General features: G+C 54.6%; 1 protein-coding gene across 1 annotated transcript; it reads left to right on the top strand.

The window, feature by feature from the left end:
• The first annotated feature begins 743 nt into the window (after positions 1-743).
• Positions 744-20,072, top strand: MMP11 (matrix metallopeptidase 11). Its single transcript, XM_074554288.1, has 8 exons — positions 744-1,087; positions 9,256-9,503; positions 11,322-11,465; positions 12,459-12,592; positions 15,197-15,444; positions 16,019-16,232; positions 17,559-17,816; positions 19,052-20,072. Exons 1-8 carry the CDS (start codon positions 968-970, stop codon positions 19,183-19,185), a joined length of 1,500 nt encoding a protein of 499 aa, XP_074410389.1. The 5' UTR covers positions 744-967; the 3' UTR covers positions 19,186-20,072.
• The last annotated feature ends 3 nt before the right edge of the window (positions 20,073-20,075 follow it).

Below are 20,075 nucleotides of genomic sequence, written 5' to 3'. Positions count from 1 at the left end.
CATGAACAACTGATCACAGACAAATAAAGCAGTAATAGAGCCTGGGATGTCAGGAAGCCTTACTCACTCCCTGCACACCAGCCCAGGCAGCTGGAGATCAAAGTTTTCTTATTTGCAATACATTTCTTGAAACAATTTTCAGCTAAACTCAGTCTGCTGAGAGGATGCTGACACAATCCAGGGCTTCTCCCATAGAAACTAGAACCAAGAAACCAGATCTGTGCCTTGCTGCCTCCATCTCCAGGTGGCTGAGCAGATGGAGAAGGCTTTGGCATCTCCAAAATGAGGAGCTGCTCCCTTCCTTCCCCTCCCTCAGCATCCCTGCTCGGGAAAGCCTTCTTGCACAGGGTGAGTGAAAAAGTGAGCAAAGCAGAGCTTTGCACGGGCAAAGCAGGAGTTCAAACTCATCAAAACACTGCTGTGAGCTATTCCCCATGGGGACTGGAGTGGTCTCGAAGGGTTGAGGATGGGATTTAGTGCTTGGTGCCCTTAGGTGAGGATGGGCTTAGTCTTTGGTGCCCTTAGGCAGGAGGGTGAGAGACACCTTTAGAGGGGCCCGTTTGAAGGCTCCCAGAGTCAGGCAGGAGAGTGAGAGACGCCTTTAGAGGAGCCCGTTTGAAGGCACCCCAGGGCAGGCAGGAGAGGTGAGGGACACATTTAGAAGAGCCCGTTTGAAGGCTCCCCGAGTCAGGCAGGAGCCGGGGGCCAGTGCCGGGCAGGCGTGGGAGGGGGTCCCGCCCCGTTCCGCCCCCGGGGGGTGGCGGGGCGGAGCGGCCGGCCCGGGCGGGACCGGACCCCCCTCCCGCGATGCGGCCGGGCCGTGTCCCCCCGGCCCGAGCAGCCGCGGCTCGGGGAGAACAAAAGGCAGGAGCGGGAGGAGGCGCGAGGAGGAGGAGGGCAGGCGGCCACGGTGGGGGGATAAAAGGCTCTGCGGGACCCCCCCCTCCCCTCCCTCCTCGTGTGCCCCATGTCCGAGCCCGCTCCGCCGCCCGGCATGGCCCGCCCGCCGCTGCCCGCCGCCGCCGCCTTGCTGGCCGCCGCTCTGCTGCACTGCGCGCCCGCCGCGCCCGCCCGCCGACACAAGCCGGTGAGTCGGGGCCGCCCGGTGCCTCCCTCCGCGTCCCCCGGTGCTGTCCCAGGGCGGGATCTCCCCGCTGAGCGGGATGAGCTGTGTTATCCCCCCGCCGCTCCATCCATCCATCCCCGAGCCGCGCTGGGGATGCCGGCATGGGAATCACCGGCCGCGGGACGCTGCCCCTGCCCCGGCCGTGCCTCCCGCTCCACAGGCTCCTCCTGCCTTCTTGGGGAGCTTTCACAGCCGTGTTCCCGAGGGAAAACGGGGACAGGGACCAGGAGAGCTTAGGAGAGGACGCGGCATCCATCCATCCCCCGTGCTTCAGAGGCAGCAGAGCCCCCGCTGCTGCTCCGACACCCCCTGCGCGCTGCGCTGGCAGCTCCCGAAGTTACGGCAGACGAGAGTGAAGGGATGAATGAAAGGCAGGCAGGAGAGGAGCAGCAGGGCTCCTTCTTCCTGCAGATCCTGCCCGATCCCTGCACCTGGGACCGGAGAGGAGCAGCGGCGTGCGGGGGATTTGGGGACGGGAGAGGACAGAGAGCTCCTTGTGCTGGGAATGTGTGCGTGTGTAATCGCGTTATTGTAGACATGCGCTTCGCTGCTGTGCCATGAAATAATAACAGAGCAAATGCCCGGTAGCAGCCCAAGGGGATTAGTTCAGGTTCTGTCGATGGTTTTATTATCAGCTCTGTCATCTGAGCGCTTTCTAACTTGGCTGCTAAATCTGCTGTGGGCTGGGACTTGGCACGGAGCAGCCTTGGCCCCCAAAGTGCTCGCATTCCTCCGAACGAAATGTCACCGCGCTCTGCCTCGGGGGAAGGTGAGGCCGAGCGCTCGCTGGTGGCACCCTGGTGGCACCCTGCACTCCAGGAATGTCGCTGCTCTGAGGGCTTGAGTCCCATCCGAGAGCAGCAGGGGCTGGGCTGGGAGGGCAGAGCTCCACTCGCACAAAGCTGGAGGCTCCTGGTTCCCGTGGGCTGGCAGGTGCCTTGGGCTCTGCCCTGTGTGAGCTCTGAAGCTGCTGCTCCTGGGGGAGCCTGCACAGCCCCTGGTCCTGGCCAGGCTGCCAGCAAGGGCCTGTGTGGGGTCCGGGGGAAGGGAGAGCCAGCCTGGGTTTCACTCTCTGAGCTGGAGCCCAGCCCAGCTGCCCATGTCACCGTTCATGTCCTTGTGCCAGCACCCACAGCTGCTGCAGGGGCTCAGCTCACTTAGCCAGTGCCCCTCGAGCTGGTTTGTGCCCCAGACTGCTGGAGAGCACAGAGTTAATGCAGGATCCAGAGCTGCTCAGACTCCTGCTCCATCAAATCCACTGCCACGCTCCACAAGGTCCCCCCAGGTGGCAGTCTGCTAGCAGAGAGGTGATTTCTTCCTCATCCTCGGCTCATGCTGTGCTCTGTGGGTGCTAATCCTTCCCTCCTGGCTGGAGTAGCTCCAGGTGATGCTCCTGCAGGTCTGTTTTGTTCAGGAATGCCTTGTGCTGGGGTAGCACCAGCCATGTGGAGCTCAGGCTTTCAGACTGGTGTGTTTGACCCAGCCTTTGCAGAGATGGTGGCTGCGTTGGTTGGGTTGGAGATGGACAGGTGATCCCCCATCCTTTCAAACAGCAGTTCTGTCACCCCACACAGCTGCTCTTTTGGGTTCCTCATCTCCCGTCAAGGCTTCTGAAGGTTATTCTGCTGCCTCTGAGGGGCAGCCAGTTTTACAGGACGGAGGTGGCAGCCGGGGAACACGTGTGTGCAGGACAGCTGAGGTGGCACTGCTAGGCTGACAGAGGCCTGGCCACCCTGTGCCCTCTCTCACAGGGAGCTGTGCCATCCCACCCCGTGCTCCCTGCTCTGGCTGCTCCAGCCTGCTGCACAAAGGATGTTTCCCTCATGTCTGACAGCCGCTCATTTCCTGTCTGGGCACCTTTTGCTGTCAGGTGATGAATGAGAAAGGAGCCAAGGGGCTGAGCCGGGAAAAGAGATTCACACTCCAGTGAGGCAGAGCCCAGGAGCTCCTCGGGCTGTGCCAGTACGGGGGTGGGCAAGGACAGCAGGATTGTGCTGCACCCAGCTGTTTGTGGCTGTTTGTGCTCCAACAGCGAGTCACAACAGCAGCAGCTGGGAGGGGAGGGAATCAGGGCTGAGATTCGCTTTAAAGCCAGGCTATAGGGCAAGTTGCAGAAGGACTTGTGTTCTTTTGAGGCAAACCCTGTAGAGCTCCTTCACTTTCATATTAATGCCTAAAGCAAGCAAGAGAAAACTGAGAGCAGAATAAAGGCTGGGTCCGGTGTCCACTGTAAAACTTGAGAACAAAAGATCCGCAGTCCCCGGGCTGTGCACGCGCAGACACCGAATTCCTGCCCTGCCTGCGGCTCCCCGGGGAAATCAAAGCCCTGCCTTTGCTGGGAAGGTCTCTCTCGGTGGAGAAGAGCTGGGCACCCTCCCAGCTACCAACACAACCCCTCATGGTGCTGCAGCTGCCCCCTGAGCACAGCAGGTTCCCCTCTGTGCCTTCCCCACAGCCCCTGCCTGCCTCGCTCCGGGCTCAGGCGGCTCCCGCAGGAAGGGTTGGATTTGCACTCCTTGGTTTTGGCTATTTAAAAACTGCAGCCGGGGCTGGGGTAATTTTAGGCATGTTTATCTTGTGCTCTGGGAGAGGCTCGAGACACATGTAAGTGGTTATTCTGCAGAGGGTTTGTTGTGTTTGTGCTTCACAGGCAGCACACACAGACACACACACGCCCTGCAGGGTGGCAGGGCTTGGGATGCAGCTGGGAGGGGAGAAGGAGAAGGAGAAAGGAGAAGGAGAAGAGCAGTCTGGGGAGGATCCCCCTCTCCAGGTTATGTTGCACTTCCTTGCCCCACACTTGTCCTGCCCTGGCACCATAACCTGTGGGGCTCTGCAGAAGAAGGGATGCATTGTATAGGAGTTGTTTGAAAAGGATTTTTAGTGGAAAGTTATCCTGCAGAGATGCTGGACATCACACTTTCCCCCCGCCCACTTTTGTAGCTCTTTCCTACTAATCTCTAATGTGGACAGGTAAATAAAGGGTTTGTGGGTGTTCCTGACTGGGGATGGCTCAGCCAAAAGCGAATGGGAGCACAGCTGAGTCTGCACATAGCTGCCCAGCAAAATGAAAAGCAGAGCACTTCAGGGGCTCACTAAGGCCACAGACATGTTTTCAGATGTTCACTGAGATCCTGGTGCAGACAGAGGAGTCCCAGCAAGGACAGGCAATGACCAGACTTCCTCCCCTTGATGGATTTGGGCAGGGGAGAGGCACTGGCGGGTCATGGCTCCCCTTAGCTTGGGTGTAAGTGCACAACGAACAAAACATCTCAGCCCCCTTCCTCCCCTGCCAGGAGTGTGCCACATCCCAGTGCAGTTTCTTCGTTTCAAGGGGAATTCTAGGTCATCAGATTAAGGGCTCTTGAAACCTTTTGCTCTGTCAGCATCCTGGGGCTTGTTTGCTCTGTAAGTACTCCTGTTTCTGGCAAGCTGTTTCTTGGGTGACACCAGCAGCTTGGTTGTGGTGTTGTTGATGGAATAGTCTCCCAAACTGTCACATAATTAAAATGTCTGATAATAAAAATAGTCCTGCAGTGTTTATTCATTTGCTTTCTCTTGTTACACCAAAGCCTGCTTCTTCTCATTCTCTCTGTGGCCATAAACATTTGCAGTCCATAATGTTTCATGTTCCACGTTGCTTAGGGAAAATAAACATTTTCCTTTTTTCATTGCCAACAACAACTACCACCAAGTAATCCGGAAACAAAGCGTCAGGCCCTGGGAGGTGGTGCTGGATGGTGCCAGGGTGTGGAAGTGAGGGGAGAGGAAAATCCAGCAGTGTGGGCATGGCCAGGCACTGCAGCAGCTCCTGTTTGGCCCCAGCCTTTGTGCTCTGCCTGTCTGCAGTGGGACCAGGCTGCAGCCTGCATGGAGCAGGCCCGGAGTGAAGAATTTTGTGTGGGCAAAGAATTCATGGAGGGGTTGGGAGACCTTGTCCTGGTGAGGCAGGATCAATAAATCTGCTGGCTTTGCCTGGGCACAGTTTCCACTAACAGTGCATTCAGCTCAGGGTTAGACCACACCACAATCACGTTTCTGCCATGAAATTCCACCTGCAGCATCAGCACCTTCCCAGCCCAGGCTGCTCCTGGAACACAACCCGACCAGAATGGAGCTGGTTCCAGTTTTACCATGAACCATCAGCTGTAGCTGCACTTTCAAATCCAACCCCTGCAAATCCATGCTGGGCTGAGAGGCAGGCTGCACAAAAAGCTGTCTCTGCATCAGGAGAACAATGCTGATCACAGGCTGGAGCATTGCTGTTCAGGGGTGCAGAGCCCTTGGGGGCATGGCCACCCCACAGTGGGCAAAAATGGGGTGAGAGAACTGCAAGAGGAAGCATTTCTGCTGAAACGAGGGCAGGAGTGCTCTGAGGTGCAGGCTCCTAAGGAGGAGGGGATAATGCTGCAAACACCAGGGCCTTGGAAATGCTCTGAGTGACAAAAGCAGGAAGCAGAAACAGAAGCAATGGAAAAGCAGGAGCAGAAGGGGCAGGGAAATGGAGACAAAGTCCTTGAGCTCATTCCCCAAGTGCAGGGGAAGCAGTGAGAGGGGAAGCACACAAGACTGAAGGGTTCAGGCTGTAACTTGTCCCGTCCCTCCTGTCTGACAGGGAGAGGGGTCTCCTTTCATGTCCATGCCACAGGAGCAGCCAGGAGCCCGGATGATCGGGTACACAAAGAGGACACAAATTTGAGCTCAGGCAGGCAGAGGAGGACGGAGCCAGGCTCAGGAGAGCCGTGGGCTGGTCAGCAGCAGGCACCAGCCCAGCCCTGTGCTCGTTTGGGCTGATGCTGCCCTGCCCCTGTGCTGCTGCAGCTGCTGCTGCTCCCGGGGCTCTGCAGGGTCAGCGCTGCCCAGCACAGGAGGTTAAAGATGCTCCTGGCTCCCTGGGATGGCTGGAACACTTCCTGGGAAGCTTGGCTGCTGTTCATCTGGCTGCAGCAGCCCCAGAGGTGATGGCTGCTGTATCACAGCACTCGAAGGCTGATAAAGCTGTGAGGAGCTGAGTGGGCAGCCTGGACCTCTGCTGTGGTTTTGCTGTCCCCTGGGATCTGTCCTTCCCTCCTGCTCCCCCTCAGCCTTTCAGGCTGCAGGAAGAGGCACTTTCTTGGTGAGGAGCCTGTAGCACAGCCCTCTTTGGTACAGCTTTGCTCCTCTGCTGCTTTCACTGCCCTCAGCCTTTGGTTTCAGGCCTGGGATCCTCTCTGGGCTTGTGCTGTGTTCACTTTTACTGAGCAGCCTCTGTTGCAAAGACCTGGCCTCTCCCTTGACCTCAAGGCAGCTGCTCCCATGCCCAGCTGTGGGTTATGCAGGGTGGGCACTGCCAGGGGCTGCACACACTCAGCCAGGGGCTCAGATCTGTTTTGCATTGCTGGGGCAAACCCTGGGATTTTCCTTTGCTTTTGTGTTCAGGAATCCCCTCCCCTCTGCTGGTGGGATGCCCTGATGGGTACCCAGTGCCCTCCTCCCCTTGCCCTCCCAGCTCTGCAGCAGCCTGGGCAGCAGCAGGGCCCTGAGGGAGCCATGAGCAATCAGCACAGCTCAGGGAACAAAGCAGATCTCCCCATGAGAGGAGGGCTCAGCACTGCCTGGGAAGGATGCAACCTTCAGCAAGCTGGACATGGTATCTAATCCCTGGGAAGTGCCTGCAGCAAGGTGTGTCCAGCCAAGGAGGCCAAGATCTCCAGCCTGGGTGTCCCCTGAGCATTGTTTGGCAAGTGGTTTGTGCCTGTCACATTTCCCCTTGCCTGCAGTGGCATTTTCCAGCCCTTTCCTGCCATGGTGCTAATGTTGGTGCAGTGACGACAGGGACAGAGTCACTGTTTGTCCAGGGGCACACTCAGGGCACCAGGGCAGGTCCTGCCTCCTGTCCCACCCACAGGAGCCCATTGTGCCCCTTCCAGGACCTGCAAAGGGCAGGAGGAGCAGGGAGGGTCCTGCTGTTGCAAGGTGGGGTTTGGAGAGCTGGGATTCATAGCAGTGCCTTGGGGTAACAAAGAGGAGAGAAAATCTGCCTCTGCTCTGCCTCTGAACATGGGATTCCTCAGGGCAAGAAGGAAACAGGCAGCTTCTCCTGGTCAGAGGAGGGAGAAAACCTCCAGTTCATGGCAGTGGCCCCAGCCTGTAAGGAAATTTGCCTTCCCAGGAGGGGAATGTGCAGAGCATCACCAAGGCAAAAACCAGGGGTAAGGGGCATCTGGGTCAGCTCAGCCCACCCACCCACCTGAGCACTCCTTGGGGGTTCCCCTCTGCTCCCAGGCCCTGCACTTGGAAAGCCAGGTGCATTCCTCACCCCAATCCTCAGCTGCCAGGAGCTGGCAGAGGGTGCACCCAGGAGCAAGGGCTGAGCAGCCCTGCAGGCTGAGCCCTGGTGACACAGAGCCATTGTGTGCCTCGGTGTCATCGGGGCTGACAGCAAATGTTGGCCAGAACATGAACTTTGTCAGCTCCTGCTGCCAGCTGTCCCTTGCTGCAGGAGCTGCCAGCCCAGGCAGGGTGCCAGGGGCTCTCAGAGAGCTCCTCTCAGAGGACAGGTACCTCCAGCCTGGCAGGGCTCCAGTCCAGCCTGGGGACAGCCCAGCCCGTGTTGCTCCTCCCCAGGCCCTGAATGGATGCTCAGGGTGTGCCTGGTGGCCTGGGCAGCTTTGCTGTCCAAGGTGTGACAATCCTGCTGTCCACAGTGTGACAATCCTGCTGTTCAGGGTGTGAAAATCCTGCTGTTCAGGATGGTTTCTCTCTTTGCTGGTGCAGTTCCTGTGCTGTGTGAGAGTGCACTGGGACACCGGGGTTGTATCAATGGCTCTGAGGCACAGGCTGGCAGGTGCCCAGCCACCAAGGGTGTCTGTCTGTCTGTCTGGGGAGGTTCAGCCAGCAGGCTGGAGTGGTGACAGACACACCAAAAGCCTAAAGTGACGTGCGGACACCCAGAGTGCCCTGCCTGGCTCCCCTGTCCATCCGTGCCTGGCTCAGTGGTGGAATTCATGCCAAGGCCTTCACACTTCATTCCAGCCTGCATGAATGGGCCCATTGTGGCAGCAGAGGTGGCAGCATGTGGATTTCAGGCATCATGGCAGCACTGGCACCGTGCCATCCTGACCCCCGTGTCATGGGCAGGGCAGCCAGGAAAGCTGGCCTGGAAGGAGGCAGCTCTGTGCAGGGCAGGAAAGAGCTGCCCAAATCCTTGGAGCCCTGTGGGACAGAGCTGCCTGTTCAGCACTGCTGCATCTCAGCTCCTGCCTGCTCAAACACCTTTCATCCTTTCATTTGCTGCATAAAATCAGGCAAAAAAAAAAAAATCTATGTTTGGCCCTCTGCAGCACAGTGATGTGGACCAAGCATCTATCACCCCACAGGCCTCACAGCAGCTTGGAGGTGACACCTGGTTTGTGTTTCACGGTGGCAACATGGGAAACTGGTGGAAGTCAGCTAATTAGCATTAATTAATATTGTCAAGAGAAACCTTGCTTTTCCAACTAAGTGTGGGAGAGCCGAGGAGATGCTACCCCGAGCAGAATCAGAGGCACAGGGAGGTGAGGGGACACGGTGCAGTCCTTCCCTCAGGCAGTGGTGGGGCTGCAGGGACAGTCCCTGCTGCTCTCTGGGCTGTCACCCACACCCCTGTGTCCTGCTCTGCCATGCTGGGACCTGCCCACGGTGCCAGGGCAGCAAGGGGACACCACGGAAGTGACAACAAGGAGCACAGCTGCGTGCTGGGGACTGAAGACTTCCTCCCATTAATGTCACCTCCACCCCGGGCCAGGAGGGAATAAAGGATGTAGGGCAAAGGGGGAGAATTTATTCCCTGGTGATTTGTTTTATACTTGAAGGGTCTGGTTCTCATCCACAGCCTGCAAAAGTATTTCCTGCGGGCCAGCTGCCAAGGAAACGTGGACCAAAAATAGCTGAGTGCTCAGTGGGTGCCGTGGCACAACACAGTGCCCCCCAGGTGTGAGCCAGCCCCAGAGCAGGGAGCAGGGCATGTTTGTGGGGCAGGCTGTGCCCTACCAGCGGGTAAACAGAAGTGGAACCCACTGCTCAGGACTGCTGTGGGCAGCTGTCCATCCATCTGCAGCAGGAAGCATCTTCACGGACACTGAAGTCGTGCTTTTGCTTTTGCCTTTCAGGACGTGTCTCGAAAGCATCCCACCTGGAAGGAGCAGGCTCCTTGGCTGGCCGCCCTGGTGAGCGCCGTGGGCACGGGCGTGCCTGCCAAGGGCTCCCCCGGGGCCGTGGCGGGGCCCTGGGCCGGCTGGAACCCGCCCCGCTGCGGCGTGCCCGACCCCGAGCCGCCCGCAGCCCAGGGCGCCCGCAACCGCCAGAAGCGCTTCGTGCTCTCCGGGGGCCGCTGGGACAAAACCAACCTCACCTACAGGTAAGGGGGCTGCCGTGGTGGCCAGGCTGGCGTGTGACAGTCAGGCTGGTGTGGCACTCAGGCTGGTGTGTGACAGTCAGGCTGGTGTGGCACTCAGGCTGGTGTGTGACAGTCAGGCTGGTGTGTGACAGTAAGCTGGTGTGTGACAGTCAGGCTGGCGTGACAGTCAGGCTGGTGTGTGACAGTCAGGCTGGTGTGTGACAGTCAGGCTGGTGTGGCACTCAGGCTGGTGTGATGGTGGTCATGGAGGTCTTTGGATGAGGGAAGAGACCAGGATCTGACTCCATATTTCAGAAGGCTTGATTTATTATTTTATGATATATATTACATTAAAACTATACTAAAAGAAGAGAAGAAAGGATTTCATCAAAAGGCTGGCTAAGAATAGAATAAGAATGAATGGATAACAAAGGCTTCTGTCCCAGACTCTCTGTCTGAGCCAGCTGACTGTGATGGGCCATTAATTAGAAACAACCATATGAGACCAATCACAGATGCACCTGTTGCATTCCACAGCAGCAGATAATCATTGTTTACATTTTGTTCCTGAGGCCTCTCAGCTTCTCAGGAGGAAAAAAATCTCAAAGAAGGTATTTTCATAAAAAGATGTCTGCGATAGGCTGGTGTGCCACTCAGGCTGGTTCCCTTTTCCCTGCCCAAACGCTCGGTCTGGTATCCCCAGAGCTGTGATGTGACCGTGAGAGGCACAGGGGCCAGCAGAGCCACTCTGAGCCACAGCAGGCTTGTCCCCAGCACCTCCTCATCCCCTCCTGAGCATCCTCCACAAACAAAGCTGCCCTCCCATTGAGCACAGCCATTGCCTCAGCCCTGGGCAGTGCCACACCAGCACCCCTGGGCACACAGGGTCACTGTCATCACAGGTCACTGCCCTCACTCTGTCACTGCCCTCACATATCCTGAGCTGAGCCCCCACCACCAGCACTCTCCTGCTCTGCCTCTGCCCCCACAGCCACCCCACAGGGGGCTCACCCCACAGTTTATTTTAAAGAGATCTTTTTATTCAGCTGTTTCTGATGGTCCCATAAACACCACTTCAGCGTAAAGTTTTGCCCAAATCACCCCACACATTCTCAGTTGTGAATCTGCCCAACAGACTGCAGGGAGGGTTGTGCTGCCTCTGCAGCTGCCCTCAGGGCTGTGAGTGGAGAAGTGAGCACAGTCATATGGACCTTGACAGCATGTAAATCATCTTGTGCTTAATCCAATATAGGACACAGCTCCTCACACCATCAGGAGGCCGCAGATAACAGAAAGGCTTATTCCTTTTTTTTTTTTTTGGTCAGTAGTGTTAAAGAAAGACACACAGCAGAGATTTACTTACAGCAACACCGTTCATGGAGGGGAAACTTCCCTCTGTGGCAGACCTTTCAGTCTGCCCTTGTTACTGGAGGAAGTGGGAGCAACTCCTCAGAGAACCCAAGTTTCCAGTGGTAAAAAATGCAGAGGTTAAGGAGAAGAAATCACATCACACCACTCTCAGGAATCTTTGTGGTGGTGGCCTTACCGGGGATAGACCTGGGGAATGCTGTGGCACTACACAACAACACAGAATCTGCAAAACTCTCCAGGGAGCTCACCTCTGACACACCAGCCAGAGGGTTCCAACACTGATGGGATTTATCTGCTGCACATGTTGCTTGGTAGAGGGTGCTGGAGCAGTGCATGTGTGGGCTGGAGATGTTCTGGTGCTGGGCATGGTGGCCCTGGTGATGCTGATTGCAGAATTGTGTCTTTGTGACAACCCTGTCCATGGGACAGCAGCTGATGCTCTCCTCATCCAGTGTCTGTTCCTTCCAGAATTATCAGGTTCCCATGGCAACTTGTAAAAGCTAAGGTGAGAAGGACCATAGAGGAAGCTTTGAAAGTGTGGAGTGATGTGACCCCGCTGACGTTCACCGAGGTGCAGGAGGGACGGGCTGACATTGTCATCGACTTCACGAGGTGGGCACAGAGGGCAGCACACCCTGAAAGGGCAGAGACCTGCCAGCACACAGCTCAGGCCCTCACAGGGAGACTCATACTTCTGCTTTCAGACACTGGGATTGTTTCAGTTTTGTCAGTCGTGGGCTGCTCGGTGTGAGTGCAGCTGTTGCACACAGCACCGTTACTGATCACTCATTCATTTTCCTGGTACATTTACATTTCTCTGCCCACAAGCTGTTTTCTTAAGCGTTTGTTTTGATTTTCCATCTTCAGGTCCTCCATCCTGTCCCTTGTCTGAAGGATGTAACTGTCTGCCCAAAAGACAAATATAGTTTCTTGGTTAAGGGAATCTTGGCTGCTGGCCTGAAATTCCCTTTTGGCAAAAAACTCACTGGGGCAAAGACTTCTTCCCTGAGCTGCATGTTTGCACAGAGCTAATGAGGGCAGTGGAGACTGTCCAAGCAGTGATGTGATTTCCATGCTGTGTATTTGTCTCCCTCAGCTCTCTCAAGTGGCCTCATCTCTCATGGGTTTCCTTCATTACTCATCAGTGGCTTGGCCTGAGTGAGGACCTGAGAGTTTGGCTGGATTTTGCTGTCAGTTTTGCTGCCAGCTGCCCCTCTGCAGCCCCCACCACCCAGAAATATCAACTCAATCTTGGCTTAGGCAGTCACCTCCTTAATTCTTTAGGCTTCACAGTCAGCTCTGGGCTGGAAGCTGGAGAGGGGAGGGGGAGAAACATCCCTGAGAAAACATACAAACTCCCCAGAGCTTGGTGTGACTGAGATCTGCTTCCTCAGTGCTTGGTGTGATCAAGCTGCTTCCTCAGGGCTCTGAAGCAGAATTTGGCTTGTGACAATTGGAATGGCTCTGAGCAGTTGATCCAGACCAGTGGGATGAACTGAGGGTGAGAATGAGAGCTGCTGTCCCCTCTCAGTGCCTCCCACCTTTGGCTGTGTGATGCTGGAGCTCCATATCCTTTGTCTGAGGTGCAATGTGTCTTCCCTGCAGGTACTGGCACGGAGACAACCTGCCTTTTGATGGGCCTGGAGGGATCCTGGCACACGCATTCTTCCCCAAAACTCACCGGGAAGGCGACGTGCACTTTGACTATGACGAGACCTGGACCATTGGGAACAACCTGGGTATGGCTCTGCTTCAGGGGGAGCTGTGGCTGCTCCAGGATGCTTGTCAGAGAACTTGGGAATGATTCCCTGTGCTGTGAACAGGGACCCTGTAAAACTGACAGGGAATTACTATTTTTGTGGTGAACATTGTCATCTCCCAGCAGTTAGAAGCCAGCTGTTAACATTCAGGTCCAGGATCTCAGCTTCCCCATGGATTCCTCTTGTGTGGGGCAGCAAGGGATGGCTCTTCTGCCCAGCCATGTGCTCTGCCACTGGGGAATTGCACCCAGCATTGGCAGGAGTCATTAGAAATGAAACAAGCAAAGGATGAAGGAAAACTGAGGCTCAGGCTCTGTGTGACACTGTTGTCTTCCAAAGAACAGCCCAGTCCTAGGCCCTGCATGCATTGTTCACCATCTGCCCTCAAACAAGTCCATAAAGGGAAACCATCCAGGCTCCAGCTCTGTCCCCATGGCCTGGGAATGCTCTGACCACAAACAACACCACATCCAGTCAAGAATCTTTTTTTAAAATTTTTGCTAATAATAGATCCAAGCTGGTAGCTCACTGCTTGGGCACTCAGGGTTGGTGTCACAGTATCTCATGAGATACTGCAGCACTGCCTGGGACCATCTGGAGTAGTGCCCAGAGCATCAGTTTCTGGAAGACTCACCAGAATTAACCCAGGTCAGCTCCTCCTCCCCTTTCCCAGCTTATCTACATGCACAAAGAAATAATCACAAGGCCCAAGTTAACCCCAGGCCTCTCTGGGGATTCCCAAAAATGTTGGCCATGTCAGTGGGCACCCCCAAAGCCCGTGGGGTGCCACTACCATGTCAGTGCCAGTTTGATTGCCTGGGGCACAGCACTGCTATGCCTGGTGGCCCCAAACAAGAATCACAAGCACAGGAGCTCTTTGCAGAGAGGTTTCTGCTCCTGGGGCAGGGGTGGGCTCTGTTAGTTCTCACCTTCTGTTGTTGAAGAATTTCCTGCATTCTCCCATAAAACAGCGTTGGGGGCAAACCAGGAATCAAAAGTGGACACCAGTTCCGATCAGAATCCAGCTCTATTCCATGGCATTCCCCCTTCTCCCTCCCATATCATCCATAAACAACTGTTGTAAAAGCTCTTTGGAGCTAATTGCCATTTAATATGCTGAAAAGAGCTTTAGGATATAAACATGGATAAACCCTTGACTCAGCTCTCAGTGAGACAGGGAAATCCTTGGCCTCATTTTACTGATGGGAGAGCAGGAGTGTGCCCTGGGGAAGCAGGCCCCACGTGGAGAACCATCCATGAGGGACACAGGGATGGACACAGCTCCTTCAGCTGTGCTGTTGTGCACCTCCCCTGCAGAATCTGACAGCACAGCTCATCTGCCAACACTGGAAAGCAGCAAGGGAGGAGCCTGCCAAGCTAAACAGAAGTGTCTGAAAGTTTGTAATGAATCACTGGCATGGAAATCCCACTCTCTCAGCTGACCTAGATGTGTTGATTTAATCAGGTCAGCGCTGTGCAGATTCATGGCTTCCAGGTAAAGCTGGCCAGTGGAGGAAGGCAGGGCTCACCTTCCCCTCCACCCTTCCCAGGGGCTCCTCCCCACTGTGCTCTCCCTGCTCCTGGTGCTGAGAAGTGACCAGGGAATTCTCCCCTGGAGCCAGCAGGGAAATCCTGCTTTAATCTAATCTGGAGCTCCTGCTTGGAGCACCAAGGCTGGCTGAGCCACATCCCTGCTGCTCTCATCACCTGGGCTGCAGCTCAGAGGATTTCTGGCTGAAGGCAAGTGGATGAATATGCTGGGACATAGTGAAGTTTACCAGCTTCAGAAAGGACCCTTTGGAAGCTGAACAAAACCTGCCAAACAATACAAGTTGGTGTACTGAAATCTCTTTTCCCCCCTCTCCTTCTGTTGATGCTCCAAGGTCATGTATTCCTAAAACAAAGTCTCCCATAAATCTGTTTAAGTCTCAGGCCTTGACATTAGGTAATATTTTGTGGATTTATTTCTAAATGACACCTTCTTGACACAGTCCCCAGACCAGCAATAAATGAGCTCCCTCTGCTGTCTGTGACAAAGGCCTTTAGAAAGTGTTAATCCCAGAGTTCTCTCACTGACACCAGCATCTTGCACAGTGGGTGTGATTGAACTGGGACTCGCTGAACTTCAGCTCTAGCCAACAACTGCTTCAAGGCTGGGTGGACAAACACCAACCTGAACAAACCACCTCCTACACATCTGGTCTAGACTTCCTTCTCTGTGCAAATTTCTCCTTTCCAAAAGTGCATGGAAAATCCTTTTCTTCCTGGTAGCTGAGGAGGTGGCAAGAGCCTCTGACAACAGAATTGCAGATTACCAACATGTCCAGGTTAATACCCAGGTGTATAAATTGAGTCATGGTGCTTCTGAACCAGTGAACCCCTTTAAAAAAACCTAAAAACCCTACAAACATATTTTTGAGCTACACAGGAGGTATCTGGGAAAAACATAGTTGGAGGTAGATTTCTCTTTCCTCTTCTTGGACTCCTACAATGAATGTCAGTGTCTGGTAACTGGTAGGAACAAGCCCAGGAGGTTGAAGCATGTAAGTAGACAAAAGTGTATTCCATCTTTTCCCTTTGCAGGCACTGACCTCCTGCAAGTGGCTGCCCATGAGTTTGGCCATGTGCTGGGCCTGCAGCACACGGCTGTCTCCAAGTCCCTGATGTCCCCTTTCTACATCTTCCGCTACCCGCTGAGCCTGAGCGAGGATGACAAGCAAGGGATCCAGTACCTGTATGGGAAACCCTCAGAGCACCCTGACCCAACCCCAACCCAGCCAGCAGAGCTGCCCCAGCCAGACCTCGAAACAAACGAGATCACCAACGTGGAGGTGAGTGCAGGGCTGCTCTGTGCCCTTCCCTGGCGCCCTGGCTGGGGCTGCCCTGGCAGCAGCTCGAGCTGGTGTGTGCCTCTTCCACCAGTGTTGTCATTATAGTGCAAGAGTCCTATTATCATTACATTGCAAGAGTTCCACATTGCTAGAGTTTCATACCTCCTTGATGTTGTTTTTAGGCAGCTCCTCTAGGCACTGACTCTTCCTTGTCCTCACAGTATCCAACTGACTCCAGTTCCCCATAGTCAACCAATCCACTCTTTTATAACATGCTTCTTATTGGCCACAGTTAATTGGCTACTGTTAACATCAGGCCTGCTCCTAATCCTTAATAATTAGCCCAGTTGCAACTCTTTAGGGGGTAAGATTACATTCTACATTCTATACTACCTTTGTTTACTTGTGTTCTATCCGCCTACACACCAGCACTGCTGAGCCCAGCCCAGCCCCTACAGCTGGCAGTGGGATGTGCAGGGAGGGGACCTCCAGGCAGCCTGTGCCCAACCCCGATGGGGCTGCCTGGACCCCTGGGGGCTCTGGGGGGCAGCCCTGACCCTCTGTGCCTCGGCAGGCCCTGCAGCCCGACGCCTGCCTCACAGCCTTCGACGCTGCAGCCACCATCCGGGGGGAGCTGTTCTTCTTCAGCTCGCGCTTCGTGTGGCGGCTCCGCGCGGGGAGGCTGCAGGACGGGTACCCAGCCCTGGCCTCTCGCCACTGGCAGGGCATCCCCAGCTCTGTCGATGCCACCTTCGAGGACCCGCTGGGCAACATCTGGTTCTTCCAAGGTAAGAGCTGGACGGTGATCAGATGGCTCAGAAATCTCAGTTGCTTTAGGGGTAGTCAGGGCCCAGCAGGTTACTGGGACAATAAATCTGGAAATCCTCAGAAGTTCAGTAATTCTTGTTGTTTTCTTAACTATTTAAACTTTTTATCAGGTATTGAGGACTGAGAACAAGAGTTCACTTTGGTTTTAAACACAGCCACAATATCCCATTCTCCTTCCTTGGAACACAAACATCTCTAATGAGCCTCTGCCCTTACAGAGGAGAAGGAAGGAAACATTTGCTCCATCTCTCCAGCTGTCATGGGAAGCACTGTGCCAGAAGTGAACCCCAGCAGTGCCCTTGTTGTGCCTGTGTCCCCAGGGCCCTGCTCAGAGTGGGGACAGCATTTTCTCTGCTCCTCAGAGACCTGCATGTGGAACTTCCCTAGTACCCCACAGCTTTATGAGAGCCTGGGTGCAGAGCCAGGCAACCTCCAGCAACCAGAGAGATTGGGAATGAAACCACCTCCTGGCCATCTCTGGGGTTCAAGGCCAGCAACAAATCCTGTTTCAGTGCTACTATTTTCTTTAATGCTTTTCCCAAGTGGAGGTTTAATAGGAGGGATGCAGAATGACCAGGGAACTCACTGTGGGTGTGCACACATTGTATGGGCTCCATGAGACTGAGTGTCAAAATCACACCAGTGGCTCTGCAGGCAGAGCTCCTGCATGAACACATTTCTGAGCACCTGACCTGCACACAAGGGCTTACAGTGCTGAAATTGGCAGGCTCCTACGGTGAGTTAAAATGAGATAAGGGGAAAGTATTACATGCCCTAGGCTAATTACAGAGATTCCCATTTTAATCTAATCTGGAACTCTGCTTTCAGTCTCTATATCAACCTGGCAAATTCTTCCTGGTTTCTGCAGCTCGCTCCTTTCCAGCCACATGCCCTCTTTGTGCCTGTGCATGCCCACTTGATTTCCAGGTGCTGAGATTGCAGGGCAGAGGCTGGTCCCTCCAGCCAAATCCTTTATAACTTCCACAAAAAGAGAAAATGAGAGAGAAATAGATAAAATGAGAGAGAAATAGAGAAAAATGCTGTTGAAATGGACCTTCCTGTCCCCCACCAACACCCACCAGGCTGGACTGAGGTGGGATGCCAATGCATTGACAGCATTTTGGACACACAACAGTGGCAGCATCCATTACACTTGGTGGTGTTTTTGCCTCTCAGGCACAGCTTCCCATGGGAGCTGTGCCAAGGCTCCAGCTCCAGTTGCACAGTTCACTGCCAAATTATCAGAGTTTTTGACCCCTTGTTTCCCTTTTCTGTCTCCTCAATAGATTCCCAGTACTGGATCTACGATGGCGAGAGACGGGTATCTGGTCCCACCCCCATCGTGGAGCTGGGCCTCCCTGCATCCCCAGTACAGGCAGCTCTGGTGTGGGGGGCTGAGAAGAACAAGATCTACATCTTCAGTGGAGGCAACTACTGGCGCTTCAACCCCCAGAGGCGCCAGGTGGACAACATCTACCCGCGGGCCATGGCCGACTGGCGCGGTGTGCCGGCCGAGATCGACGCCGCCTTCCAGGACGAGCTGGGTCAGTGCTCAGCCTGCTCTGCTCACAGCTCTGCAGGGTCACACATGTGGCTGTAGTGGATATTGCCCAGCCATAACACATCCCATACAGTGTAGAGAGGCGGTTCTCTTCAGTGGGGAGAGAATTGAGAAGTTGTTTCATTGCCGTTAATTGCAAATTGATATGTGAGTGTGTGATAGAGAAAAGTCAAATACCTGAGCAAGAAATAGTCATGGAGTCCTGCCCACCTCTCACTGCTGCCAAAGAAGTGACGAGGAGACAACAGAAACACTGCCCACACTTCTACAGGGGAGCTGAATAAAGAACAGGCTGCTTTTGGTATTGACGGTGTGTGTGACCGTGTTCACAGGGATTTCAGGCTGAGGGAAGAGATGAGGATTTGACTCCATGTTTCAGAAGGCTGATTTTTTATTTTATGATATATTTCACATTAAAACTATACTAAAAGAATATAAGAAAGGGTTTCATCAGAAGGCTGGCTAAGAATAGAAAAAGAAGGAATGGTAACAAAAGCTTCTGTCCCAGACTCTGTCCGAGCCAGCTGGGCTGTGATTTGCCATTAATTAGAAACAACCACATGAGACCAATCACAGATCCTCCTGTTGCATTCCACAGCAGCAGATAATCATTGTTTACATTTTGTTCCTGAGGCCTCGCAGCTTCTCAGGAGGAAAAATCTTAAGGAAAGGATTTTTCATAAAAGATGTCTGTGACAGACCAGTCCTCCCCAGTGTGCCCCATACTGAAAGCAGCAGGGCAGTGCCACAGAAGCACTGGACACAGCCAGGGTGCTTGGGATGACAGTGTGATGAGTGCTTCTTTCTAAGGATGAAGTGAAACTACTCCCCACTGCTTCCAGAACCTAAATTCCAGGGCAGCTTGCCCACAGAACAGATGTTCTGAGCAGGTCCTCACAAGTTGCCTGTCTCTGTCCTAAAAATCCCCTGCCCTCATAGGCCTGGGTCACTACAAGCATACAGCATATTTAAACCCATCAGGAAAATAAAATCCATCCTGTGTACTGTCCAAAAGTAAAACTAGAGTTTTCATCTAAACTAAAACAATATGAAAGAAAAGTGAATGCCACAAGGCAGGGTTCAAGTAAAACCTCCTGCCTCTTCCAGCTCTCTTTCAGTACTGCATGTGTTGCAGAGTGTCAGCTGAACAAAATGCTGGCAAAGAGCTCTGAGCCACGTGAATGCTGGGTTTTCTAAACCTTCCTCTCTCACCCACAGGTTTTGCCTATTTCCTGAGAGGCCGAGACTATTGGAAGTTTGACCCGGTCCAGGTGAAAGTGCTGGACGGTTACCCACGCCAGATCAGCCAGGACTTCTTCAGCTGCACACCCTCCTCCAACTCCTTCAGATGAGGGGGATGCCTGCGTCCTCCACGCTCCCCTGTCATCTCCCTTTACCTCCAGCAGCCACACAGAGGGCTCCCTCTGCCATTCCTGGCTTCCTTCCAGGCTCAGCATCTGACACAACAGGTGTCTGTCACAAGTGACAGAGTTTGCTCCTCTCCAATTCCAGCAGCCCCAGCTTCAGTTGCTATCAATGTAAAAGCAGCTGCCGTGTTCTTTACAGGCAAGGGAGGCCACTCTCATCTAGCAATAGCATCCCAAAAGTCACCAGGACAGCCTGGAATGGGATTACGCTCTTATAATTAATCTGAACCCATCCTGTAGAACTGATCCATGACATTTCCTATGTTTACACAACTCACTACGGCAGCCCTTCGCTGCTGCAGACGCTGGCCAAGGAGGAATGACCCCGAGCCCGGGGCTTTGAAGGACACGGACCCTCCCTGCAGAGGAGGAGGAGGACAGCGACGTGCGGCTGCTGCCAGAGCCACTCCGCGGGGCAGCCGTGCTGGCTGCCAGGGCCCTGCCGCAGCCCTAGCCCGCCTTGCCGTTGTATCCCCAGCATGCCTTAGGATTTTGTACCGAGCTGTATATAGACAAGGGGCCCCCTCCTTCGCTCCCTTCTCGGTGCTGGGTGCCAGTGCTGGACACTGCCCCGCGCTCATCCCGGGATGCTCAGATGCACTGATCGCTCCCGAACCGCCGTTCCCGGCCCGGGCTGGCACCGCACACCCGCCGTGCCCGCCCAGCCTCAGGCAAACACCCCGGGCTGCGAACAGCCCCCTCCCCTCCCACCTCCCAGCCGAGCCCGGCTGGCGGCACGGCGCTGGGATGTGCCGTGTCCCATGTGTATTTATGTTCCGCCCCGCCACAATAAAATCCGCCTTTTTTCTACATCC

Source organism: Zonotrichia albicollis, chromosome 18, assembly GCF_047830755.1.
Source record: "Zonotrichia albicollis isolate bZonAlb1 chromosome 18, bZonAlb1.hap1, whole genome shotgun sequence".
In the NCBI taxonomy this organism is placed as follows: Eukaryota; Metazoa; Chordata; class Aves; order Passeriformes; family Passerellidae; genus Zonotrichia; species Zonotrichia albicollis.
This window is presented reverse-complemented; position numbering and strand designations above follow the sequence as displayed.

What these genes read in the sequence shown, in the direction of transcription:
- MMP11 (XM_074554288.1), top strand. Translation starts at nt 968, where the DNA reads ATGTCCGAGCCCGCTCCGCCGCCCGGCATGGCCCGCCCGCCGCTGCCC. An exon ending in CAACATCTGGTTCTTCCAAG is followed by an intron (nt 16,233 to 17,558) that starts GTAAGAGCTGGA and finishes TCTCCTCAATAG; the next exon opens with ATTCCCAGTACTGGATCTAC. An exon ending in CGCCTTCCAGGACGAGCTGG is followed by an intron (nt 17,817 to 19,051) that starts GTCAGTGCTCAG and finishes TCTCACCCACAG; the next exon opens with GTTTTGCCTATTTCCTGAGA.